Source organism: Odocoileus virginianus, chromosome 1, assembly GCF_023699985.2.
Source record: "Odocoileus virginianus isolate 20LAN1187 ecotype Illinois chromosome 1, Ovbor_1.2, whole genome shotgun sequence".
NCBI lineage: Eukaryota > Metazoa > Chordata > Mammalia > Artiodactyla > Cervidae > Odocoileus > Odocoileus virginianus.
The window spans coordinates 5,580,680-5,608,421 of NC_069674.1; the positions used below are offsets into that span (position 1 = coordinate 5,580,680).

The 27,742-nt window shown below is 43.7% G+C and overlaps 1 protein-coding gene and 1 long non-coding RNA gene across 7 annotated transcripts in view; one reads left to right on the forward strand and one right to left on the reverse strand.

Annotated features, from left to right (window-relative positions):
• PRKAG2 (protein kinase AMP-activated non-catalytic subunit gamma 2) overlaps positions 1 to 27,730 on the forward strand; it is a 295,801-nt gene extending 268,071 nt beyond the window's left edge. For all 6 annotated transcript variants that reach the window (XM_070452449.1, XM_070452496.1, XM_070452556.1 and 3 more), the window contains 10 exons: positions 2,236 to 2,317; positions 3,341 to 3,399; positions 11,152 to 11,197; positions 12,860 to 12,914; positions 14,230 to 14,356; positions 17,007 to 17,172; positions 17,674 to 17,711; positions 19,175 to 19,321; positions 22,271 to 22,364; positions 26,544 to 27,730. In XM_070452449.1, the coding sequence (XP_070308550.1) occupies positions 2,236 to 2,317; positions 3,341 to 3,399; positions 11,152 to 11,197; positions 12,860 to 12,914; positions 14,230 to 14,356; positions 17,007 to 17,172; positions 17,674 to 17,711; positions 19,175 to 19,321; positions 22,271 to 22,364; positions 26,544 to 26,575 (846 nt within the window). In that variant the 3' untranslated portion in view covers positions 26,576 to 27,730. The remainder of the gene's footprint in view (positions 1 to 2,235; positions 2,318 to 3,340; positions 3,400 to 11,151; positions 11,198 to 12,859; positions 12,915 to 14,229; positions 14,357 to 17,006; positions 17,173 to 17,673; positions 17,712 to 19,174; positions 19,322 to 22,270; positions 22,365 to 26,543) is intronic.
• Positions 12,840 to 18,677, reverse strand: LOC139030385 (uncharacterized). The gene is made up of 2 exons (XR_011482752.1): positions 18,625 to 18,677; positions 12,840 to 13,135 (listed from the first exon to the last, which is right to left on the reverse strand). It is a non-coding gene; the product is annotated as an uncharacterized lncRNA (long non-coding RNA).
• Positions 27,731 to 27,742: the final 12 nt, after the last annotated feature.

The following is a 27,742-nucleotide window of genomic DNA, read 5'->3' on the forward strand; positions in this document are numbered from 1 at the left end:
ATTGTCAATTCAAGAATCCTACTCCTAAAATTTTTGTGTAACTAATTTGACAGAGGAAAAACTGGTACACAAACAGTATTTTCGTGATTCTTGATACAAGCTGTTGGTCAGAAACTATTCTAACAATTCATGATGCCACCAGTGGTTTTACAGCCACACCTGTGTTAGGTGCTGTAAATTAAAAATATTGGCTTATTTAGCAGCTTTAAATGATATCTTTAATTTGCTTTAATTTTCATTTCTTAGATTATCAGTAAAATTGAGCCATTTTCCAGATGCCCTTTGCTCTCTGTATTTAGAGGTCATTGTCAGCACCTCCACCACCTTCTTTCCCTGCCATGGTATCTGGGAGGGTGTTGGTTTTGGGGGCTCAGAGAAATTCTGCATGTGAACTACTCTGAACAAGACCCAACCCACGATGGGCATACGGTGGTGGGTGTCCATCTCAAAACTGTATAAAAGTATGTGTATATTATGTCCTTCATTCCTTCTCTTTCTCACCCTCAGGGGAATAAAGGAGGTGTGCTTGATGTTTTGTTATTAAATGCATGAAAAACAGATTTTCATTTCAAGTACTTTGATACAGCTTCAGTGTTTTCAAATGAATTAATAACCACCTATAAAAGAGATTAAACTCTGAAGTTTAATTCTTTTATGTGGTTTTAATTATATGAAGTCTATATGTATTCAAGACACTTTAAATACAAGAAAAAAATTTTTGAGGTTAATTGCCTTGTTTGTTTCAAAAAAATAATCTCCAATCCCTGTATACCTTGCAATATAATACAGAAGCATATTGCTTATGTTAATACATTCAGTTATTTTTAACTTATCAAATTTACAAAACTCAATGTTGAAGATAACTGGTAAGATTAGGTTGAATATTTTAATAGGTTGGTGCAGACGTAATTAGCATTTTCAGTCCGTGAATTTTAAATCATTATAACTAGGCTCAAACACATCTTTATTAATCAAAAGAGGAACCATTACAATCGACACATTTTTGCCAGTGAGAAGTTTATTCATGGAGCGTAACAACCCGTGATTTCGGATTTGACAAACTCCAGGAAAGCATTTTCTGCCTCCTGTTAATTGAAGAATCGTTTTCCCTGCAAAAAGTTGTTGAGATGCTTGAAGAAGTAGTGATCAGTTGGTGAGAGGTCAGGTGAATATGGCGGTTTGAGGCAAAATGCCGTAGCCTGATTCCTTCAACCTGTGAGGTGTTGGTTGTGCGACATCAGTCCGAGTCTGTCGTGGAGAAGGACCGGCCCTTCCTGGTGACTGGTGCCGGCTGCGGGCCCTGCAGCTCTCAGTGCCTCTCTTCACCACCGTTTTGCCGAGCGTGCTTCTCAGATGTGATGGTTTCTCCGGGATTCAGAAAGCTGTAGTGGACCAGGCGGGCAGCAGACCAAGCAAACAGTGACCGTGGCCTGTTTTTGGTGCAAGTTTGGCTTTGGGACATGCTTTGGAGCTTCTTCTCGGTTTCGTCACTGAGCTGGTCGCTGCCGGTTGTCGTATGCAGTCCACTTTTCGTCACACATCACAATCCGATCGAGAAACGGTTCGCCGTTGTTGAATTGAACAGGAGAAGATGACACTTCAGAACGATTTTTTTGATTTTTGGTCAGCACATGAGGCACCCACTTACGGAGTTTTTTCATCTTTCCGATTTGTGTCAAATGCTGAACGACCACAAAATGGTCAGCATTGAGTTCTTTCGTAACTTCTCGCATAGTTGTAAGAGGATCAGCTTCGATGATTGCTCTAATGGGTCACTGTCAACTTCCGATGGCCGGCCACCGAGCTCCTCATCTTCCGGGCTCTCGTCTCCTTTGCAAAACTTCTTGAATCACACTGCACTATATGTTCATCAGCACTTCCTGGGCCAAATGCATTGTTGATGTTGTGAGTTGTCTCCGCTGCTTTACAACCTATTTTGAACTCACATATTCAAGAAATTGCTCGAACTGGCATTTTGTCTAACATCATTTCCATAGTCTAAAATAAACATAAAAATACACAGCAAGTATTAAGTCATTAGCAAAAAGACATAAAGCAAGAAAGGAGCATTAAAGTGATATATAACGTGACCACATTTAAGAATGTATTCCAATATCAAATGGCAAATTTCAACATTGCAAAACCACAATTACTTTTGCACCAACCTACTAGTTGAAGGTATTTTTCTCCCTGCATATGTATGACTAAAAATGTGTGTTGTTTCTCTTGTCTTAGGTTAAAAAGGCCTTCTTTGCCTTAGTCGCCAATGGTGTTCGAGCAGCACCTCTGTGGGAGAGTAAAAAGCAAAGTTTTGTAGGTAAGCAGTGTGGGCCTGGGGAGAAATCTGAACACCCGAGGTGTTGGAATCCAGTCTCGTAAACACATTACCAAGTTGAAAAAAGACCGTTGCTTTTTACATCCTGTGAGGTGGGGCTGCTAGCAAATTCAAAACACTTATGAACCTGTACTGGGTTTCTTTTCATCCAGCACCTTTTTGGCTCCAAAGGTTCCTCTGGGCCTCTCCCGGTCCCGTGAGCCCCAGGAACGGGGTCCCCGGCCTGAGGCCCGCCCTCTGCTGGGTTACCGCTGCAGGGCACCCCCGTTTCCTACTGGGTGAACGTCCTTCTGACGCGGTAGAGGAAATGATGGTGACGTGGTTGGTGCCTTTGCTCAATCATTGTCACACTGTTAAAATCGCCGCTGGCTCACAGGATCTAGGCTCCACAACGTGTCGTCCGAGGAATCGCAGCGGACTCGGGTGTTGCCCCCTCTCAGCAGGCGCTGCGTGGTCTGGAATCGACTCCCTGTGTCCGCCTCCCCTCGGGTGCAGCTTCATCGGGGGAGTGCTCCTTGTCTTCATCCCTGTAGTCCTGATGTCCGGCACACAGTGGGCCCTTCATAAATCATGCCTGAGAAAGCTGTTGTTTCTAGAAGGATTCTCAGAAAACCATCCACGTGCTCCCAAAAGTGCCATGTCTCTAGAGCTTATGGCACACTTGATCTAATCTTAAAGTATCCGAAATTATTTGTGTGCAGATGCAAGTCTTTCGTGATGTTTTTGTAACATTCAGAAAGTTTTCTCTCAGTAAATTGCCAAATACTGTGATTAATTCCATTAAATACTATGTGGCTTTAACTTCAGTTAAATTTGTGTATCTTAGTTTGGGGTAGATAATTAACAGGTTAATAGTTTTAAATAATTTATTAAGGTGTGCTGTAATCATTATAGTATAATTTAGAAGATTTTCTAGTAAATAAATACTTCAGGTCTGCTTATCACGTGAAATTTTCCTTTAATGTTTTCATAGTTTTATGTTTAATATGTAATTCTTTCTTCCAGGAATGCTGACAATTACAGATTTCATTAATATACTACATAGATACTATAAATCACCCATGGTAAGTGCCAGAAATCATTATGTCAAGTAAGTGGAGCTGTGTATGTCTGTGCATGCATACAGAACTGTTCGTGTGTGTGTGTTTTAACATTTTGTGTGTTTTTCTTTTTTGGTACTGGGCTGACAGTGCTGCTGGTCAGTTTCCCAGATACCCACACACACACACACACACATATATGCATGGGGCCTCCCAGATAGCTCAGTTGGTAAAGAATCTGCCTGCAACGCAGGAGACCCCGGTTTGATTCTTGAGTCGGGAAGATCCGCTGGAGAAGGGATAGGCTACCCACTCCAGTATTCTTGGGTTTCCCTTGTGGCTCAGCTGGTGAAGAATTCTGCCTGCAATGCAGGAGACCTGGGTTTGATCCCTGGGTTGGGAAGGTCCACTGGAGAAGGGAATTGGTTACCCACTCCAGTATTCTGGTCTGGAGGATTCCATGGACTGTATAGTCCGTGGGGCTGCAAAGAGTCAGACATGACTGAGCCACTTTCACTTTCATATAAATATATATATGCAGGAAACCTCGATGTAAATCAGTCTGATATTTGAAGCTTGAAGAAAGTAGTCTCAGGAAACATAGAAACACAGCCTTTTTATTCAGCTTTCAGAAATCCTCAGATTAATGGGATTCTATGTACTTATTTATTGCCTGTGTGCTAAGTAACTTCACTCGCATCCGACTCTTTGCGATCCTATGGAGTGTAGCCTGCCAGGCTCCTCTGTCCGTGGAATTCTCCAGACAAGAACACTGGAGTGGGTTGCCGTGCCCTCCTCTGGGGGATCTTCCTGATCCAGGGATTGAACCAGGGCCTCCTGGCCTCCTGCACTGCAGGCGGATTCTTTCCTGTCTGAGCCGCCAAGGAAGCCCCTGTTTACTGCATAGACTATCCTCTATTGTTTGTCTAGTTGCTCAGTTGTGTCCAACTCTCTTGTCACCCCATGGACTGTAGCCCGCCAGGCTCCTCTGTTCACGGCATTTTCCAGGCAAGGATACTGGAGTAGGTTGCCATTTCCTTCTCCATTCCCGACCCAAGGGTTGAACCCTGCGTCTCCTGCATTGGCAGGCAGATTCTTTCCCACCGAGTCACCAGGAAAGCCCCTACTATAAATTTCACTAGATTTGTGCTCTTTAATGGCATTATGGGCATGCTGTGGCATTGAGATCTACCTGGACGCGTGAATGAAGGAGGCCACTCGTACGCCTTTGGACCAGACGGCTGTGCCCAGTGAAGCCTCGCAGTATGTGAACTGACACAGGATTTACCTTCCAGGCCTGTGGATGTTCATGCAGTTTATTGCAGTTATTCCCAAAACTCCACAACAAGGACTACATGGACACAGTGGTTTTAACAAAGTAAAAATTAAAGTTAGAGAAATTCACTTTTGACATCTTTCTACTGGCTAATTTTAGTGATAGAACTCCCTGGTCCAGTCCCACTGTTTTATAAGCGCATAGTTGGAAACCCACATGTGGCCTTTATCTAACTCTGTGATTTTCGTGATTCTCCCAACTTGTTTGGTTTTTGCTGTTTTTCTTGCTTTATTTCATTGTGAGCCCTCCAGTACAGTGCTGACATCATGAAAGCAGACCTCCTTGCCTCATGTGCCCTCCTAGAGGGAAAGTGTTCCGTATTTCACAGTTACTTTGATGACAGCTGTCGTTCTTTCATAGATGCCCTTTATCACGTTGAGGATGTTGCTTCGTTTTCAGGTTTGCCAGAAGTGTTTCTCATGAAAGGATGCTGAATTGGGCCAGATGCATTCTGCAGCTGTTGAGATTATCGTATTCTTTTTCTCCATTCTCTTAGACACCATTTCTTCGAGCATTTTTGTGTCCCCTCCTCCACTTTCTAGGATGCTAGTTACTCAACTAATACTCTTGCAGCATTTTTCCCAGTATTTCCTCTCTGGGCTTCATTTCAGATATATTTTATTTCTATGTCTTCATTTCCACGGTTCCTTTCCTCCACAATATCTTACCTACTATTTTTTTTTTTTTCCTTTCAGATAGTATGTTTTCTGTCCTGGGAGTTCCATTTGGATCTTTTTTATATTTTCCATTTCTCTCTCCCTGTAATGTTTATGTTTTCCTTTAAATCCTTGAACATATTATGTCAGTTGTTTTATATGTTTCAGAATCTGTTTCTTTCATCTCTGTTCTGGATCTGATTCTAGTGACTGGTTTTTCTCCTGTCATGGGTTGCATTTCTGCTTCTTACAAATTGCTAATTCCTAATGAATGCTGAATATTATATATCATATAATATTGTGAATATTATAACATTATGTGGTTGAATATCTGTATTGTCTTCCTTTAAAGAGTATTGGGCTTTGGGCAGGCAGTTAAATTACTTGAAGATCCTTTATTAAAAGCAATTTTGTTGAGATATAATTTGTGTATCTCACAAATTATACACAAATTGGGTATATACACAAATATACACAAATTGTGTATATTTCACCTAATTAGAGTATGCAGTCCAATGGTCTTTAGTATATCACAGAGTTGTGCAGTCATCACTACAGTCAATTTTAGAACATTCTCATTACCCCAAAAAGAAACTTCACACCTCTTAGCTGTGACACACCACCATTCCACCATGACCTCCAACCCTAGGCAACCAGTAAGCTACTTTGTAGATCTGCCTATACTGGACACCTCATGTAAATGGGATCACACAACATGTGGTCCTTTGTGACCAACTTCTTTCTCATAACATAGTGTTTTCAAGATTCCTCCATGTTGTAGCATGTATCAGTACTGCATTTCTTTTTGTTGCCGAATAATATTCCATTTTATGGCTATATCACATTTTACTTACCCATTCATCAGGTGATAGACATTTAAATGGTTTCCACTTTTCAGCTATTAGGAATACTGCTGCTATGAACAGACACATCCAGGTGTTTTTGTGGATATCTGTTTTCATTTCTCTTGGGTATAGACCTCAGTTTAGTTCAATTGCTCAGTCATGTTCAATTATTTGCACTCCATGAACTGCACCACGCCAGGCTTCTCTGTCCATCACCAACTCCCAGAGCTTGCTCAAACTCATGTCCATTGAGTCGGTGATCCCATCCAACCATCTCATCCTCTATCATCCCCTTCTCCTGCCTTCAGTCTTTCCCAGAATAAGGGTCTTTTCTAATGAGTCAGCTCTTCGCATCAGGTGGCCAAAGTATTGGAGTTTCAGCTTCAGCATCAGTCCTTCCAATGAACACCTAGGACTGATCTCCTTTAGGGTGGACTGGTTTGATCTCCTTGCAGTCCAAGGGACTCTCAAGAGTCTTCTCCAACACCACAGTTTAAAAGCATCAATTCTTCAGTGCTCAGCTTTCTTTATGGTCCAACTCTCACATCCATACATGACCACTGGAAAAACCACAGCTTTGACTAGATGGACCTTTGTTGGTAAAGTAATGTCTCTGCCTTTTAATATGCTGTCTAGGTTGGTCATAACTTTTCTTCCAAGGAGCAAGCGTCTTGTAATTGCATGGCTGCAGTCACCATCGGCAGTGATGTTGGAGCCCAGAAAAGGGTATAGACCTAGGAGCAGAATTCCTGGGTCACACTGTAACCTGTTTAGCGGTTTTCCACAGTGGCTGCAGCATTGCACCTTCCCACAAGCCGTGTGTAGCGTGCCAGTTTCTCCACACCCTCGCTGACACCTCTGACTCTCTCTGATGACAGCCTTTCTCGTGTGTGTGAGTTGGTACCCAGTTGTTTTGCGTTGCATTTCCCTGATGGCTAATGATGTTGAGAATCTTTTCACGTGCTTCTTTCAAGGCTGGCTTTTAAGCTTTGTCAGAGTGTTAATCATTCCTCTGGCTGGTTTAGCTCTCCCAATACTTCAGAGGTCTCTGTGGATTTCCCTGGTTGTTCGGCAAGGACTTTCCACTCTTCGGTCGGAAGGCAAATGTCCTTCAGCGTACGTCTGCCAGGGCTCACAGAGCATCATCCCGTGCATGCCTGCCTAACGTTCCATCAGAAACTCAAGGAGCTCTGTGCAGCCTTCTCTTTTTCTGGACCCCCAGCCCGCTTTGTCTAGTGGTCCGTCCTGCAAGTCCCACGTGGCTCCTTCTGTCTAGACTTTGATTTCTGTGTCCTCAGCTCAGCATGACATGCTCTGCTAGGGGTCAGCTGCCCGCATCAAGGTCTCGCTGCCTCTAAAGCAGGACATGGCGGTCACAGAACTGCTTGCCTCCCTTCTCTCGGGGACGACCGACCTGCCCCGCCTGTTGTCTCATGTCTGAAAGCAGCTCCACATATTTTTTTCCCCATTTCTGGTCATTTGCAGCAGGAGACTTAAGTGTGGTCTCATCTGTTGCATCAGGGCCAGTAGAGCTCTTTGACTATCTCAGACATACCTTTTGGCACGGTTTTTGCTGTCTTGTGGTTGCTGTTTGCATTTCACTATCAATTTTAACTTAACCACAGTCCATTTAGAGTGAATGTTGGTGTTGTGTAGAAAGTATACTTCCATTTAATCTGCCCCTCACGTTTTTATTTTAAACAAAATGAGTAAAAGCAAAAAAAAATTAGTTTTTTATATTTACCCACATAGATACCATTGTGGATCTGAGTCACCATCTGTTTTTATTGCATTTGAAGAACACCCACCACCATTTGTGTGGTCCACATCAGTGATGAATTATGTTAGTTTTTGTTTGTCCGACAATGTCATTATTTCATCTTTTGTTTTTTTTAATCTTGATTTTGGAAGGACAGCTTTGCTGTTTCATAGAGATTGAGCTGTCTGATTTTGTTTGTTTTCTTTAGCTCTTTGAGTGTGTCGTTTTGTCGCCCTTTGCCTCCCAGTGCTTTTGATAAGAAGTCGGTGGAAATGGCTGTCCTTGTGTCCTCTTGGTAAGGCACCAGTTCTGCCTGACTCAAGGCTCTCTCTTTAACTTTGATTTCAGCTGTTGACTCCAGTGCATCTTTGTATTCATCCTGTTACGGGTATGTTGAGTTTCCATGATCTTCTAAGTTGCTTTTCTACCTATTTTGGGGGCTGCTGTTTCTTAAAAAGAAAATTTTTTAAAAATCTCATTCTCTCTCTCGTCTCCTTCTGGGACTTGTATTCCTTGTATGTTAGACCACTTGATCCTGTCCTCTAGGTCTCAGTCTTTAGCGCCAGGGATCTTCAGGTAATATCTGTTGATCTATCTTAAACTCACTAATTCTACCTGGGGTGATCTCCAGTCTTACTATCAAACCTTATTTCTTCTGGATGCTTCTTTTCAGTGGGACGGGGACTGTGACTGTGAATGATTTTGTAGCTTCTCTGGAAGATTTTCCAGGCTGATTTTTCACCAACTGGAAACAGCAATTTTAAGTTATCATTTTTATGTCTGTTATAGAAAGAGCTGTTCCTGATGATGAGAGCCACGGCCGCTAGTTTTCCTATTAACCACTGTATTTACACAAGTGGGGGTCCCGGACAGCCTGTTTTTTAAAGCCCAGTTTTGTTCGCAGGCAGTGGTCTCTGGCTTCCTCCCCGCCGTCCCCAGAGCCGGCCGGGGTGCTGCTCACGCCGGCAGTGGCGGGCCCTCTTGCTCCTCGTCTCCTGCCAGCCTGTCCGCTCAGGCCCTCCTCTCCCTCCCCGCCGTCCCCAGAGCCGGCCGGGGTGCTGCTCACGCCGGCAGTGGCGGGCCCTCTTGCTCCTCGTCTCCTGCCAGCCTGTCCACTCAGGCCCTCCTCTCCCTCCCCCGGACCCTCCTGCTCTCCCCGCCCCGTGGCTTCTCTTCTTTGGAGATCTGAGTCCACGCCCTCCACGGGCATTCTCCTTCAGGCCCTCGGTCCTTGCCGGTTGACACCGTGGTCTTCCAGAACCCTCCTCAGGCACCTCCTCCGCCAGGGTGAGCTCCCTGTTGTGCCCCTGGAGCGGATGAGTCCCCATTTCAGTGCCCCCCACGAATTACTCAAGCGGCACTTTTCATGTTGTGTTCTGATTTCGCCGAGGGCAGGGTGTCTCGGCTGGGAGTGATTTTGCCTCCCCCAGGGACATTACGTCTCCTGGCTGGGGAAAGGGTGGGCTGGTCCAACTGGTGTGGAATGGGCAGAGGCCAAGGATACTACCGAACACAGCGCACAGGACGCCTTAAAACGTCTGTCGTGCCAAGGTCAAGAAGCGCTGTCGTTGGGGTATCTGAGGTTCTTGTTAGGTCGTTGTTAGAGGTAGCGACTCTGTCTTCCGCATGTTTATACCTTATACACACACACCTTCCCATCGTACTGGGGCCAAACGCCCCCAGTTCGTAATAGACCGCCGTGTTAGCCGAGCATGTCCACGCTGCCGACGCAGCTAGAGCCCTGAGGGGTCGTGCAGGCAGAAAGCAGGGAGGCCCTCCTCTGCTGGGCTCAGGCTTCACCTCAGAACCGCCTGCGACAGACCAGGATGTTCTGCTTTCAGCTGTGAAAGCCAGAGGCTCATCGTCCTCGTTTAGGAAGCTGACTCCTTCCTCACCCTTCTCTGTGTCCTGGATGCTATCAGTCACCTAGCATCAACATCGGGAGGGGGGGGGCTTCTCATTTATCCGTCTGTCTCTGTCTCCCCTCCTTCGTTCTCCTCTAAACCTTTTAATTCTTCTCCCAGTGGCCCCCTCCGTCCCCACAGTCACCATTTCGAGACCCAACCTCCGCAACGCTTGGTCTTTCATCTGACTCTGGTGCCGTCCCGTGGGCCCTCTGCTTAAACCATCAGTGCTGCCCTGGCCTCTTCCCCCCGACACAGAGCCCGCCCCGGCTTGTCAGTCCCCTGGCCCCCGGCTCTGACCCCCACCCCGTCCGTCTCCTTTCTGTGTTTCAGGAACGTGAAGAAGTCCTTTTCTTCTCCGGGCCCTTACTTGGGTTTGAGTTCTGGGTTGACGAGAAGTCCACCCAGCAGGCAGAGCCTGGCTGAAATCTGCCTCCTAAAGGTCTCCGGGTCTGACCTCTGACCTCTGCTCATCCCTGTATCCCCACGATAAGCCCTGTGGAGTCTGCTTCCCCCTCCAGTCAGTGGCGGCTCTGCTCAGGACTGTCTCAGTGTCGCCAGGCTGGGTTGGGAGCTCAGAAAGAGGCCAGGCGTTCCTGCGGCAGGGCTCCAGGAGCCCCCCGGGGTAGCGAGCGCTGCAAGAGGCAGCGCCCCATCGTCCCTCACATAGACCTCACAGAGGCTAGTGTGGATGGCCTCCCACCCCATTGTTTAGGGAGGGACGCAGACTCAGAAGCCTTAAGTACTTTGACCGAAAGCAGCAGCCAAGATGCGGTGCTGCACGTGCTGATGACTCCGGGTGATGGCTGCTGTCAAACCTGGTCTACCTTGGCGAAGACGCCCGCCCGGTCCAGCATAACCTGATCCAGCAGCTTAACTAGCACGCTCTAACCAACTGCCCCTTTAAACTAGAGAGGCTAAAAATCTTATATATCCTAAGAAGGAGTGTGTGTTTATATATGTTTAAAATTTGTAGTTAGTATAAGTTGTATATTAACTTTATAGTATAAGTTTTAAATTTTAAAGTGTATCCCAGGTTTTCAAATTAAATTAATAATATTGTGTTGGTTTATGTTTTAAATTTATACATTTGTCTTCAAAGAAATGCAGAGCACGCTTTATGTCTCTCATTTATATTTCTACTATTTCTGAACTACCTTGCTTGTTTCCCTCTGTTGAATTATGGGACTCAGCAGTAGTTGTGAAATAGTAGTTTCTTTTTTTCCTTGTCTTGTATATGTTAACATTTGCAAATAAAAATTTTCCTTATTTCTAGGTACAGATTTATGAATTAGAGGAACATAAGATTGAAACATGGAGGGGTAAGCAATATTGAGTGTTAAAAAATCTTTTTAATAACAGGAAAAAAATATTCTACTTAAACATAAAATGCTTAGTTTCACAGATCCTCCTCTCCACTGTATAAATCTACTATATTAATTAAAACATTCTTTTCTATCTTAATTTTGATACTGTTGTGTGCCATATTACTATAAGTGTTATCCATTCTGTTCAGTACACATGTACAGAGAACCTGTAGCAAGTCTTTATATGAGGCTGGGATGTAAATGAATAAGGAGCAGTGCCCGAGTCTCCGCCCTTCAGTGGGGCCACCATTCACCACTGCGTATTACCTCCCAGATTTTTGTCTTTAGATAGAAAATGCACAAAAGGAATGCCTGAAGTTAACTAAAGCAAGGATCTGTTCCTACTTAAATTTGACCATTATTTCTCTGCAAATTATGGAGAAACATAGAACAAATGAACCTTAAACTAGATGATTTGAATTAAATCACAAGAAAATAACTTCAAGATTACTTTCTTTTGCAACATTGGATTTCACCCTCTGTAATCACAGTACCCTTTTCTGAAATGGAGCCATTTTAAAAATTGTAATTTCAGGGCTGTGAAATCATTGTCTTTAATGAGACCCGTCTTGCTGGGTTGGTACAGCGAGGCCAAAGGGGCAGTCAGCAGGAATGGCACAGCTAGGAGCCAGGGGTGGGCTTCGTTAAGGAGGGATCCTTTGTAGGTGTTCAGGGAGGAGCCTGGATGGAAACAGGGACCCGCTGAAGGTAGTATTTTAATTTAAACCTGAAATTTAGCTTTGTACTTCCCGTTATCTGCTTGGTTTGAAAAGCAACCTTTAGACTGGCTGCAAAATCTGAACATCCGTTAGAATTCTCTAAAGGGCTGGGCCTCTTTTAATCCTGTATGGACGTTTCATTGAGTGATATATTTGATTTATGGTGGCTTTATCACACCAAACCAAAGTGAGTCAACACGGAATCCACATATTAGCCTATTATGCAGTGAATGTATATTTTAACAGTCGGACAGATACTTCTTAATAAATTCTACTGTTTAAGTAATGTTAGACCAAGGTTTAAGTATATTTATGTTTTGTGTATTATATGGCATTTGGTAGTAATAATAATGTCAAGATTTTCTTGAATGCCTTCTCTATAGAAACCTCAGTAAAGCAGTTTATCTTTACAAAGATGATTTCTGCATACTAGAAAGATCCCCAGATATGGTAGATGTGAGCTTTGGTGTGGAAAATAAAACCTAGTAACATTTGAAGAACAAAGTTTGTTTCAGCTTTTATCTTTTAACTTATGAAAATTAGCTTTAGGGGGTATCACACTGAGCTTCGTTTCCTGAGGGCGATCATGACTTGGCAATATTCTGGTGACCTCTGCTGGTACTGCTCTTTTACTAGATTTCTTGACTTTTCTGGTTTTTACAATATCTATGGTAATATTGTTTTTAAATACTTTTCCACAAAGACACCATCTGAAAAACAGTGTGGAACTTGTTTAAAATAACCATAACTATCATTAACACAATCGTTTTCAGTAAGTTAATTCAGTTTGGGTTTTTAATCCTTCTAATCATTGTCTGTAAATGGAAGGATATTTTAACTTAATAATTACAAATAGCAACTATGTTACTAATTACATATTTTCTTTCTATAAATACAGAGCTTTATTTACAAGAAACATTTAAACCTTTAGTGAATATATCTCCAGATGCAAGGTAAACGTGTCAAGTTTTTCTCCTTTGAAAACATTCATTCATTCAGATTCATCCATTTTGTGACCATGGGTAACAGGTTATTTTTGTCTAGATGGGGGCCAGCCTTTAGTATTAAGTTCAGTAAACTTAAGAGACAGTGGAAATCACCGCCACTGTCAGTCCAGAGGGTTGGTGATGGACTAGAAGGTGGTCGTACTAAGCAGCTAGAGAATCCAGATCACCTGCAACAGAAGCCAAGTGGGGAGCTGTTTAGTTATTAGAGCTGCCGATCGCTGAGCTGTCCTCCCAGCCTCGCAGACCAGCCTTTGAAGGGTGTCGTGCCCGGGAATGTGCATTACAGCAGCTCCCCCAGGGGTTCTGATGGGCACTGAAGCTGAGCAGTCAGCCTCCTCAGGCACTGGTCCAGAGGTGGTCAGAGGCAGGGCTGCCCTCAGTCGTCCTGCTGGACGTCCCACTGTCCCAGATCCAGGAGCTTCCCAAAATTAAAGGCAGACATGAAACCACAGGTCCAGGAAGTTGGCAACACGTGGAACCAACCAGGCCTCCTGGGAGCGTCTCAGAGACGTCTCTACGTTCGTATAAAAGCATTCTTAAAACTAGTGCTCTAGTGAGGAAAGCGTGGGCTTCCCTGGTGGCTCCGACGGTAAAGAACCTGCCTGCCAATGCAGGAGACCCAGGTTTGGTCCCTGGGTCAGGAAGGTCCCCTGGAGAAGGAAATGGCAACCCACTCCAGTATTCTTGCCTGGAGAACCCCATGGACAGAGGAGCCTTGCGGGCTACGGTCCATGGGATTGGAAAGAACAGGACACGACTGAGCACACACACACACACACGTGGTGAGAAAAGGTGGAATATTGATTTTTATTTCCAAGACCTAAAAAAGCAGCTCCACCAGCACCCACTCCTTGTCTGCAGTCACAGGAGAAGCCAGAACAGGACGTGGCCAGTGAGTGAAGTCAGGGCAGCCATGCCAAGCCCACCACAGTGCCCTCTGTTCCCAGGGCTGTCCATTAGCTTCCCTGGGGGGTAGCTTCTGTCCTTTCAAGAAGTATCAACCCTGCTATTATGAAAACTGCTCTCCTAGAGGTTTGTTGCTTACATTTGGGTTTGAGGTTTTATATCAACACCGATTGTGGAAGATCAAAAATTTTGCTGAAGTTTGCAGTCTAAAACTTTTCCAGAACACTTTAATGTCTATCAACCTTTTAATAATTGTTACTGAAAGGCATTGAAGATACATTGAAAGCAGGGGTGGTCCACAGTTTTCTAATTCTTCTTTAAAGCCTCCTAACAACTGTAATGGCTTTTCCCGCAGCCTCTTCGATGCTGTGCACTCGTTGATCAAAAATAAAATCCACAGATTGCCAGTTATTGACCCCATCAGTGGGAATGCACTTTATATACTTACCCACAAAAGAATCCTCAAGTTCCTCCAGCTTTTTGTAAGTAGTTTTTAGTGTTTCTAAAGATGTAGTTGCATCTGCTTTAACTAATTTACTTCAAGTAAATTGACTCCCTGTTACCCTCATAGAAGAAATTTGTTAGTTTTGAGGTCTCCGTTTCTAAACTTCCATTTCTCAGCTCACTGCTATTCGAATTGCACATTCTCAAAGTTGATTCCAATTAAAAAGCAATCCCCTTTTAGCACAAGTATCAAAATATTAAAAACACTTTGAATTCTCTATTTAAATAAGAATATTTTTATCGCTTGAAATGAGGGGACATAAAGCAATTTGCAGGTCAGTCTAATTAAGGATAGACCTAAGATAACGAGCCAGATTGCCTTATTAAGCTTTATTGGTATCATGGTTTTGGAAATATATTCAAAAAGTCTTGTCCCCCAGATTATCTTATTATTATAAGTGCAGCAGTGATGGAAAAACCCAAAGCAAATAAAATTTTGACCAAGAGAATACCATGTTGGTCCAAATGAGGGCTATATTTTCTGTAGGTTTTGCCAGCTGTGTTTGAAATAAGATGGCTTCATAATCAGCAAAAACGTAGAACCTCTTTGCTTCACAGTGTTAAAAAGAGGCTCAGAGGACCAGAATGTTTACAGAAGGGCTTTAATCTTTTTTTCTGTCTAATTATATGCACTGAAATTGAGGTTATAAGTAATTGGTCAGCTGGAACCAGTAGGTGGCCTCATTCATGGTTCAGAAGAGATCATATTAAGAATCATTCTTTAAAAGAAGGTAAAATCTGCATGAGGTTAGCTTTGGCGTCTTCCTTCCAGCTTCAGATAAGGAAGTAATGTAGCATCTGGTGTGACACGCAAGAGCTCAGCTGCTCTTGGCACCTGCCCCCACCCCCCAAACCCCTTGCCAGACAGCAGCACAGAGAGTTTAGTGAAGACTGGGAGGGAAAAACAAAAGACTGGGAGAAACGCCTTGTCCATCAGAACAGCCCTGTGTTCTAGTAAGTTTGTGTAAATGCAACCCTCTTCATGCTTAAATGCATAGCAAGAGTAGGAAGGAGAAGAGCTAATTTACAAAAAAAAAAAACAAAACATGAAGTTTGGTAGAGACAGTCCAGGGGAGAACTGCAGAGGCATGGATCTTGATGGTCAGACTCCCCGTCTGCCGTGGGCTGGATGCAGTCCCCTTGGCTCTAGCTCCAGCAGGACCCCGGGCAGGGGCTGGGCCAGGCCCTTCGCCCACGTACCCCTCAGAGTCATCATTTAAAAAGAATACGAATCAGGAGCACCAAACACCACTAAGCACTGACACTGCGTCAGGCACTTCACATGATAAACCTGATCCCCGCCACCACCCTTCTCAGGTAGGTATTTTTACTCATCTGATTCGTAAGCGATACAGTTCAGCGAGGTGGTGTGGCTTCGCCACGGTAGCCCTCGCTGCCCCCGCCCCCCTCGGGAGGTGGCTCGGGTCCTAGCGCTCAGGGCGCCTGGCTCACAGACCCAGACCCCGGGTGGCCGAGCTCCAGCCCACTTCCATGGCCGCGCTGTCGAGGAAGAACCACCCATAGTCAGAGACTGGCCTTGGGCGGTTTTTCTCTTCTATACAAAGGAGAGGAGGTTGCCTCTGCCAGTCCTGCCTTCTATTTGGGCCAATATGGTCATTACAATCATGCTGTTAGAGTGTCCAGCTAGGAATTTCCAGATAAAAAATGAAGAATTCTAAAGCCTGATTCTTACTGACTTGAAAGCACTCTCAGAAGCAGTAGCATTGCCCCTAGAGACATTTGCCCATTAGCCTGAGTGGACAGTGTGGATCAGGGGTTAGTGATCCTGCATCGAGATGGGCTAGGTGACCTAATAGGCCTTTCTTTTTTTTTTTTTCTCTAAATTTCTAGGATTCTCATGATTTGAATATTGATGAACTCTTTGACTTGAACATTTTGTTTCTTCTAATTGTTCATCTTTTCCTGATAATTATAAGGTACACCAGGAGGACGGAATCAACTGTGCCCTTTATAAAAGGTGGATTTTTGAAACCATAGAACCTTGTTTTGTTTTAGTCAAACGTGACCCTAGGCTTCTCTCTTCTGACTTCTCCCTCCTCCTCTAAAACAGCCCATGAAAAGAAAAGTTAACTTTTAAATGTTCTTCTAATTCTATTCGGTTGGCTTGTTCTTGTTCCTCATAGACAAAAATTGAAGTCCTCCAAAGGAGAATTCGGGATGTTAGAGGTGGGATGGGGTGAGAACTGGCTTAGCCGCTCAGCTAGCCACCATCCAACACTTCGGGTTTGGAAGCGTGTGGCTTCTTAGTAACTGTTACTTAAAGATGACAGCAGGACCACGAATTTAACAGGAATAATTTTAAAAGGTTCTTGGTGGCTGATGGGCCTTAATATCCAAACAGACTTGTTCCCTTCTGTCCACTTTCCCAGTGAATGAAGAGGAGAAACTGTTAGTTTTACTAAGTACTTAAATAGAAGCTTAGACATACAGGCTGGTTTGAACAAAGACACAGTCCTTATATGTAACATTTTCATATTAATTCAGATTTCCGAGTAGATTTCTAGAAAAGACTAATTTGTTGCACATAGTTTTTCATCAAGTGTGGACATGTGAAGGTTAACAGGGTGTGTCTTGGCTCTCGAGCATCTGTACTATCTTCCTGTCTAGATGTCTGATATGCCAAAGCCTGCCTTCATGAAGCAGAACCTGGACGCACTTGGAATCGGGACCTACCATAACATCGCCTTCATACACCCGGACACTCCCATCATTAAAGCCTTGAACGTTTTCGTGGAAAGACGAGTGTCGGCCTTGCCCGTGGTGGACGAGTCAGGTCTGTGTGCCAAGCCATACCTGTTGTCTCCTTAGGGTAAAGTGTGTGTGTTAGTCACTCAGTCGTGTCTGACTCTTTGCGACCCCATGGACTGTAGCCCGCCAGGCCCCTCTGTCCTTGGAATTCTCCAGGCAAGAATACTGGAGTGGGTCGCCATTTCCTCCTTCAGGGCATCTTCCTGACCCACAGATCAGACCTGGGTCTCCTGCATTGCAGACAGATTCTTTACCATCTGAGCCACTATGGAAGTCCCGCTTAGGGTAAAATTATTGTTAAATGACCTGGCATATCAGATAAGTGGGGAAAAGGAAAACTTAGATCAGGGAGCACTCAGCATAATAAGCATATTTTCCATTAAGATATGATTTCATATCTGTTTTTAAACAGACAAATTTATTTTGTTTAGCAGTATTTAATTCCTAGTGATTATCTAGTTAAAATTGATATTAAATGCTGTTTTTTGTTTCTAAGACTTTTTCTAACATATATTTTTATTTTTAGGAAAAGTTGTAGATATTTATTCCAAATTTGATGTAATTGTAAGTATTTTTAATTTTGTTAAACCTGTCGTCTAAAATTCCCATGAAGCATATTCATTACTCTGTTTTTGTGATTTTTCCTAACTTAATAATTCCTGGCTTATTTGAGGATGAGGATCTTATCAGAGAATTCCATAGACTCCCCCATAATAATTGTACTTTTATTGGTATTTTATTCATTGATTTAGCAGTGAATAGCATACTAGCAGCATTTTATAATTCTTTTTCAGATCAGCCATGACTTATCTGTTACTATAGCATGTGTGTATATTAAGTGGTCATGTTTCTCTGTGGGAGACAGTAGTTCATTCTGCCAACAGGCATGGGCCTAATACACACGTGGATCCCTGGGTACACATATACCCCACTGCTTGCTGATTGGCAGCAGCTGTTCTAAAGAGGACAGCAAACCTATTACATAGCGTTATATAAAGATCTTCTTTAATCCCTGGTTTATTATTCTTTAATCCCTGGTTTAAATTTACTAGATTGATTTTGGTGCTACATCCTTCCACTTGGTGCTTCCCCCCCCCCCCCCACCCCGGCCCAACTCATTTAAATGCATTTCCTTAGAGTTTTACATTAATTCTAAGAAAGGGAACTGAAACTTTGATAGCCCCAAACATGCACATCTTTTTTTTTTTTTTTTGGCCACAATATTGACTGCAGCATTTAAGTATTCTTTTGTAGCTGTCTCAAACCCTTATGTTTCATCCTGTTCCGTTTAACATATTAGACAGCATAAAACAGGCTTACTGGAATCTGGCTGGGTGGGACACCTCTAAGCTGAATCAGAGCCTTAAGAACCGCTCAGATCTACAGGACTTCCTCCACGAGTGCTGGGCCCTGACGGCTCCCCACCCCCACGCCTTCCTGGCAGAAACTTTCCTCCCCAGCCCTGGGGACTTCTCACCATTGGCAAATGTCAGTCCACCTCTCAAAAGACTCTATACATCAGGGAACAGCCTGTAGAGTAAGAGGGAGAGGGATAAATTAGAGTTTGGGATTAGCAGATACAAATTACTGTATGTAAAATAGATGAAGAAGATCCTACTGTAGAACACAGGAAACTATATTTAAGATCTGGTAATAACCTAAATGAAAAAAATACATATATATGACTAATTCACTTTGCTGTATACCGAAGAGTAACACTACCTTGTAAATCAACTATATTTCAATTAGAAAAAAAAAGAACCCTACTGGGTAAAAATGGGGGACTCTTCCATAGGTCACACAGTCAGAATTTAACACAATTGCTTCATAGTAAAAGTATACCTTACAAGCTTTACTGTTGATAAGATGATGAAATAACAGAACTGATGGCATGTGTTAAGCTGGTACCATGGTACTAAATTAAGATGAAAATTAATGTTTTTTTAAAAATCAGGTTGCTTTGAATTTGCTTTGGTCATTAATGTGAATGGAAACAAGGGATATAACTCACTGCTACTTGATTACAGAACCTTGCTGCTGAAAAAACGTACAACAATCTAGACATCACAGTGACCCAGGCCCTACAGCATCGGTCGCAGTATTTCGAGGGTGTAGTGAAGTGCAGTAAGCTGGAGATACTGGAGACCATCGTGGACAGAATCGTGAGAGCAGAGGTGAGGCGGCTATGCTCACACACAGACACACACACACACGTCCCTCCCACCTCCCTCCTTCCTTCCCTCCACCAGCGCTAACTAGGAAGCGGGGCCCCAGGAATTCCGAGTCACAGGAGCAGCCCCTGAAGCAGCCTTCCAGTCCAGTCACGTGGCAGTCTCTTGCTGTAGAGTGTATCGCGTGTCTCGGCACTTAGTAGGTCATCTGTGAAAGGCCACTGAATTAAATTTATAAGTCCTGATGTCATAGCCAAATCAAGTAATTGGGTAGGCTACTTTCATGGTTTTAAAACTTAAGAAAACAGAAGTCCCAAGAGCTTTAAGTTTCATTAGGGTGTTAGTGAATTTAAAGCTATAGATGTAATTATATGGTTTTAACAAAGTAAGTCAATAAAACTGTGCTCTGATCTTTTACTGAGTTAGAGTAATTGTCTTCCTATCAGTGTGGCTCTTCCTGATTTAAACTGTAAATGGTCAGTCCATCTCCTGACCCTCAGCCTCATGTCCCCTTTTATTTTACTGCTTGCAAGATTTTTTAATATACTTTCCATAACACTCTAAATAAAAGATGCACAGGATCACCCCCATAGTGTATCGAATACATTAAACCCATCCTCAGATAATTTCTTTCCTTTCTTGTTAGGGATAGGGAATTACCCTCTTTATCAGTCTTTAGGACTGAAGCATTGATGTGACTGTGTTCCTCCTAACCCTTAACTGGGCAAAAGCCGTTCATCAGTCTACTCAGATTTATATTTAAATGCAAGGATGCAGTCCAAGAAGAAAAGTACCTGAGTGTTTTCAGGCTTATGGCGGGTGACCTCAGCGTGCTTTCTGACTCTTGCCTGTGACATGGTGTGGAGTCTGGAGTCCCTGTTCAGGAGCCAGCGGCGCCCAAGCCCACCAGCCCTGCCCGTGTCACACGTGTGAAGAGCCCCACTGCCCTGTCTCGGGGCCGACGCCCCAGCTTCAGCCGCCAGGCTTTACCCTGTTTCCCTAGCCTCAACATGAAGGCGTTCCTTTTTCTACTTGACTTTAATACCCATTACTAGTTTTCCAAAGGGCTTTAAGTGGCTTAGGAATACATCTAAGCTTCCTATTGTTCTTTTATGTGCCTTTTGAAGATCATAAGAAATCCCTCCGTAATTATAAGGACAATGGACCACATCCATCTGAGGGACTCCTTTATAATGATTAAGGATCATGTTAAAGGAGGATGCTCTTGATATGGAAAAACAATATATTGCCAAGTAGAAAGGCCAATATAAAGCGTAATCCTTTGTGTGAACATAACGCTCACATGCATAGAAAAGAGTCTACAAAGACTTGCACCTCAGTACTAACACGGCTGTTTCTGGGGACGTGAGGACGTGGGGAGTGCCAGCACTCCTGCGTATTCCCACGCCCCTGTTTAAGCGTGTGTTACTGTCACATAAAAGGAGAAAGTGATTGGCTCGTCCTGGAAGTTCATCAGGTGAGCAACACAAATTTCACTGTAATGTGAAATAGATCATTGAGGAAAATAAAAACATAATTAAAGTTTTCTGGTTACCCATCTTGACTTTTTTCCTCATTAATTATTTTCCACCAAAATATGTTGAAGCTGAAAACTGGGGACAAAGACCAGTTTTTAGCATCAACATATTTTGTTAGGAGAAGGGTATACATCAGCAATGAATATATCCGTGATGATTTGCCTTATTTATATAATGAATATCACACTAGCTTTTAGAAAAGGAACATCTGTAAGTTTAGACTCACCAACAAATAAAATACTTTTGGTGCAACTAATTCTAAGTGAAATGGTTTCCCCTTGACCTTTAGTAGTTCAAAAGAGAGTCATTTACCATTATTAAATATTAACAACCAACTGTGTCTAGTATAGAATATAAAGCATTCTCTGACCCTAACTGTCAAGCATCAATTTATGATCACAGTTAATAGATAACTGTGTTATATCACAGGGTGATTGAAGAACCTAAGTTGTTCTAGAGGAGCTTTTAAAAGAAATGTACAATTAGCATGATTAAGATGACAGAGTAATTTCCTTTTTAACCTAAGAGCAAGCTATGATGTCAGAAGTGTCACCAACACAGTATCATTCGAGACAGACTTTGAAAAGGATGCCCCTCCTCCCTCCATCTCCTTGCTGTGCTCCCCACCCCTGATTCTGCACCAGCCAGGGTTTCTGTGGTCAGCATGAGGAAGAGAATCTCCAAGCTGGCCGCCGGCATGTGGTTGCCTCAGGCCTGAATCCTAAAGCTCATACATCAGAGAAGCTCTATGCTCGCCCTCTCTTTCCTGAGGACACCTTGTTACAGTAATACCTCAAACACTGTCCACTTATAAAAGGCTTTCAAGTAGAAAACAGGACATGAATGTAATTTATTTCACTGTATTATAGTTGATTATCCTCTGTTATTCTTAATATATGAACTTCATAGAGAAAAAAGAAAAAATAAGCATAGTGACCTTTTAGTTTTGCTGTTTATTTGGACTTCTCTGCCATGTAAAACAGTTATCTGATAGTTACTAGAAACCAAAGTACAACGGTAAAAAAAATCTAAAACCATTTAAGAGATTATAGCTACATGAAATAGCTACTGCTACACTTCATGTTTTGAGTTGTATCTTTCATGTATTAATATTTTGAAAATAGAAAGCTTAGCCAGACATAGCCAGCCAATGTTTCTCGTGTGCATGAGGGCTAAGTTGTTTCAGTCGTGTCCGACTCTTTGCAATGCTTTGGACTGTAGCCCTCCAGAGGATCTTTCTGACCCAGGGATCAAACCCAGGTCTCCTGCATCGCAGGCAGATTCTGTATTGTCTGAGCCACTAGAGGTTGTTACTCACTGTATAGTACGTGAAAGATTTTCTTTCTAAGGTTCACTTTAAAACTTGACTTATTTCAGCTTTCACATGTGGGGCCTCCTCTTCTCTCGTTTGCAGGTCCATCGGCTGGTGGTCGTCAATGAAGCCGATAGTATTGTGGGAATTATTTCCCTGTCCGATATCCTGCAGGCCCTGATACTCACCCCCGCAGGTATAAATGCTAGTGTCTGACCTTCACCGTAAGTACATGGCAGGGGGTGGGGGGTAAGCAGTAAGCCCTTCCCTAGCACCTGCCAGCCGCAGCCTTCTCTACAGTAGCTCATCAAGCATTTTCATTTTCATTGTGGTTTTGAAGTTTCACTGTCCTACTTGAGAGAGAAAAGTTTATAGAAAAGTATTCTGACTTAAAAGCATCCTATCGATACCCAGTCCTTGAGTAATCAAGGACTTATTGCCATGTTCATCATAACCTTTTCCTTTAAAAAGAGTTCCTCGGTTTTGCTTTATTTTAGGGCTGCTAACTGGAAATCAGGAAAGAAATTCTTTGGGATCCACCTATTGAAACCATCCTTGGGTTCAGGCCCTGGGTTGGGAAGATCCCCTGGAGAAGAAAATGGCAACCCACTCTAGTATTCTTGCCTGGAGAATCTCATGGACGGAGGAGACTGGCAGGCTACAGTCCATGGGGTCACAAAGAATTGGACACGAATGAGTGACTAACACTTTCACTTTCACCCTTCGAAAAGAACTTACTAGTAGTGACTATATAAAACAAATGAGCTGCACAAACTTTTCCATTAATAGTATATTAATAGTTAATTACATTAACTGCCAAATGATATTTGGTGACTAAACTCATTTTCTCCCAGATTCACTCTAAGCAAACCCTCAGGTCTCAGTCAGGAGCCTGCAGGACTGGGGAGGGGACTTGTTTTTTGGAGGGGGGGTGGAGGGGGCTTTAGAAGAGAGAAGTTGGTGTTTCTTCCATGCCACAGTTTATTAGATGGGTCCTAAAACCACCACCCCCGCCTCTACCCACCCCCACCCCCCATCCTACCGTACTAAGCATTTACAGGTAGGCCAGCCTCAGGCTTCACAGATCAAGGCCAAGACCTGAGAGTAAATGATATGCCCTTTGAACTCTTAAGTTAAACATTAAAATTTGCATTTACTAGGGTATTGATTTTCCTTTAGTTCAGAATCAGACTGGCTACGACCAGTTTTTACAATTGGCCTGTGACCTGAATTGGCCTGTGACCTGAATTGGCCCTTGACCTGAAGATACCCGCCCTAAAGGACCCCCACCACCAGCAGGAAGCAGACCCCACTACGCGAGGAGGGCGGGGGCGGGAGCTTGGCCCCAGGGCCGGGGCTCGCAAAGCTGCAGCAGCACCTGGCCGGTGTTGGAGAAGTCCAGGGGGCCCAGCCTGCGTCTGCTGAGTCGAACCTCTTGAGATGGGGCTTGCCGCAGTCATTTTCAAATCTCGGACATTACAGAACTTCACTTTAAGGACAAGTTTCAGGACAGCGTTAGAGGTCAACCTCTGCACACACCACGAGCGATCAGCCTTCAAGTCCAGCCACCACCGTGCAGCTGACCCCTCACCCATGGCACTGCTCATCCCCCTTTCCTTCTGGAAACCAGTCCTCTGTTCTCCATGTGTTTTTGTCATTATTTCATTAGTTTTGGCTCAGGGTTTTTGTTTTGTTTTAAGATTCCACATATGAATGAAATCCTATGGTATTTATCTTTTCCTGTCTTATTTCATGCTGAAATAAGTGAAAGATCCATCCACATTGTCAAAAATGGCAGGATTTCATTTTTTTCCAGCTCATGATAATCTCTATAGTCATGAAATGAGAAAAGGACTAAAAGAATGTGAGATTGTCCATAGCATTACTTACAGCAACCTAACACTGGGAATAACCCAGACATCTTTGAGCGCAAGAATGGACAGACAGCATTCTGTCCGTTGGTGGAATGGATGGATGGTGAACGCACAGCTGTATCTGACAGTGGACGAACCTCACAGACAAACCATAGAGCGAGGAAGCAGGGCCAGTGTGGAGTGTGTGGTTCCACTGGTGTACGGCTGACCCTTGAACATTACGAGTCCACTTCTACGTGGAATTTTTTCAGTAGTAAAGACCGCAGTCCCACACGGCCCATGGCTGGTTGAATCCACAGAGGCGCAGCCAAGGATGCGAGGGGAACGTGGGTACAGAGGCCGAGCTGTATGCAGCGCCCCGGCCCCCTATGTTCACCAGCCAGCTCTACAGCGCCTCCATGCTCGTGAGGGAAAGGACTCTCCTCCACTCAGCCTCATCCCCACGGCCACGTCACTTGGCACCTTGACAAAAAGACACCCCTTTTCTAGCCGGCTGGCCCTGGGCCAAGGCACACAGCTTGCTGGGCAGAGTCAGGCCAAACGTCAGCTCACTTCTGTCCCCGAGGCCAAGATTCTTTGTGCATCACAAATTCACAGTAAGCAATTCTTGATCCTGTCTGTGCCTTGGCATCACAGACCAGAAGAATGAGAATGTTCATCTGGGCGAGTTTAAATTTCCATCCAGATTGGATTTTTTTTAAAATTCTAAGTCACTGATGCAAGTCAGCATTAATGAGATTGCAAGTAGGAAACCTGGGCCACAGCTGGATTTGAAATGTATGTTAACACAGAAATAGCATTATGAAGACAGGGATAGTCAAATTAAGAGTTCTTTCTAGTACAGTGGATGTAACACTGTTTATTTAAGGACGTGCCCTGTGCTCCCAGTAACTGGATTATCCGTGAGCCTTGGGGGCAGAGCTCTCTTGGAATGGAGGGAGCACCTCCTTCAGACCAGAGGTTCCCACGCACTGGTCACAGTGTGGTGGGAATGTCAAACCAGAGGTCCCGCTTGGGCAGCCAACCCCGCTCTCCGCCTGCTCTCCCCCAGAGCTGTAAAGAGTGTGGGCCAGCTCGAGGCTCCCCTGTGCAGCCTCCACCCCTTCTACAGAATGAGCAGCCAACACAGGCCTCCTGTCCCTCCTGAGATCCGTACCCTGATTGAAACCACACCGCGAGGCCCCACGCCCAGGATGAGCACTGTGCTGTGGATGTTTAGGGAATAATGAGTAAGAGATGCTTTTGAAAGCATCACTATTATGTGAAGAAAAGGGCAGTTCAGTTCAGTTGCTCAGTGGTGTCCAACTCTTTGCCACCCCATGGACTGCAGCACGCCAGGCCTCCCTGTCCATCACCAACTCCCAGAGCTTACTCAAACTCATGTTCATCGAGTTGGTGATGCCATCCAACCATCTCATCCTCTGTTGTCCCCTTCTCCTCCCGCCTTCCATCTTTCCCAGCATCAGGGTCTTTTCCAATGAGTCAGTTCTTTACATCAGGTGGCCAAGGTATTGGAGTTTCAGCTTCAGCATCAGTCCTTCCAATGAACATTCAGGACTGATCTCCTTTAGGATGGACTGGTTGGATCTCCTTGCAGTCCAAGGGATTCTCGAGTCTTCTCCAACACTACAGTTCAAAAGCATCAATTCTTTGGCACTCAGCTTTCTTTATGGTCCAATTCTCACATTCATACATGACTACTGGAGAAACCATAGCTTTGACTAGACGGACCTTTGTTGGCAAAATAATGTCTCTGCTTTTACCAGTAGTTATTCTTTTCACTGGATAATGGACACAGTTCCCCATTAAGGATACTGATTTGATATATAACATTTTCTCTTGTTGAAAAAAGTTTTAGCTATAGTTCATTGTCCAGCTTATCTCAGATGTTTCAAGTGAACTTAAGTATCTACACATGCAACCAGTGAGTCAACAGCCCAATCGCAGTAGCTACAATCTTTTAACCCCTTATTTTTATAGATTGTTAATCTCTTTCAAAGTGAACTGTCTTCTAGTGTCTGATGAGAAAACAGAGAAGCTGTTGTAATGAAAAATAAAAACAACTGCCCCTTCCCAACCCATTTAGAAATATCCTGGCCAGATGAGAGTAGGTGTTAGGTGCAGGTACTGTCAACATGTTACAATGTGGTTTTTTTTCATATTTTTTTGTAAGTATATACAACGGAAGTACTTTGCACCTTTGCTAAAACTTAAATACACATTTCTTTAAAAAATTTTTAGCAGCAAAACCCTCTTCTTTTCAAATTAAACCTTGCACAGTTAGAGTTGCAATATGCAGTATGGATTAAAGGCATGCTGCTGCCATGGGGGGCAGGGGGTGGAGCCCGGACCCACCTGCTCATTGCCCACAACTCGTGAGGCTCTGCAGGTGAGGGTAGGAGCCGTGGGGTGGAGAACCACCTCTGTGCGCACCTAGGACCGGTGCAGCGGCAGCATATTCTTACATTGCTTTGAAACCTCCATTTCCTATCTCCTGGCAGGTGCCAAACAGAAGGAAACGGAAGCCGAGTGACCCCCGTGAGCGGAGGAGCCCTCGCAGGAGGACTTGAACAAAGATGCTGGGTCACGCTTTGCCTCATGAACACGGACCGCGATGAACACAGCAAAAATGGCTGAGAACGTGTGGTATCAGGGTTTATCGATGGGTTTTTTTTCTTTCCCAGTGATTTTGACACGAAGCATAAAAAGAGAAAGCTTGTATGTGTTTGAAGATTTCAAGCTTGCATTAAAAGACTGTTCTCAGACCATCGTCTGAAAGATTTCAAATGCTGTATGTCATTAAAGTGCACTGTGTCCTGCGTTTTTATTCTTTTTCATGTTAAAGAAGTCACTGGTATCTTAACAGGCAGCATGACATAAGGCAAGTGTGTGGCCTATTGAGAACTAGTGCCTTATGTCGGAACAGCGGCCCATCATCCCCGCTGCCCGCAGCGGCCAGAACATGTCCTGGCGAAGCGGCACTGCTGGAGTGTGAACGTCTCTGAACCTGTACCAAATCAGTTTGTCTTCATTCAATTTGTTGACTAGCTGTAATCTGAATATAAATAATTTACTTTATATAAAATTTTAATGATGGTCTTACGTTTAAGTGTTCCGTTCTGAACCATAGTGTAAAACAAGGCTGACTTACAGCAGCTTTATTTATTTTTTACTTCCATGCAATTTTTTTACACATCTTTTTGGTGGGTAAACTTCACCATACCCATGAATAAACCATTGGTTGCTACTTTGAAAGGGCAGATTTCTCGTCATTTCAGTTCAGACCTGGAAAGGATAAGACTTCTCAAAGAGCCAGTGTTGGGTTTTAAAAGCTGACATTTCTAACAGCATGTGTGGGAACCTGCTCTGCAGGGCTGCAAACAAAGTGCCCGGAAGATGTCTATTTTTTTTTTCTTGTGTTTTGACATGAAAATCATGATGTCTGTATGACTGCTGATGGAATTGTTTTGTAAATTTTACTGTGGCATATACAGTATTGTCATATGGTTGAGGAGAAACACAATGTTTCCTAGTGTAAGTGCTCTGAAAATGTTGACACTGTGTGTGTGTGTGTGTGTGTGTGTGTACACACACGGGTATAGTTTGGTTTTTTGTTTTTGGGTTTGTTTTTTTTTTTGCAGATTGAAAACTTAAAATAAATCTTACTATCTGCCGTCTTGTTAAAGAAGTTCTTTAAAAT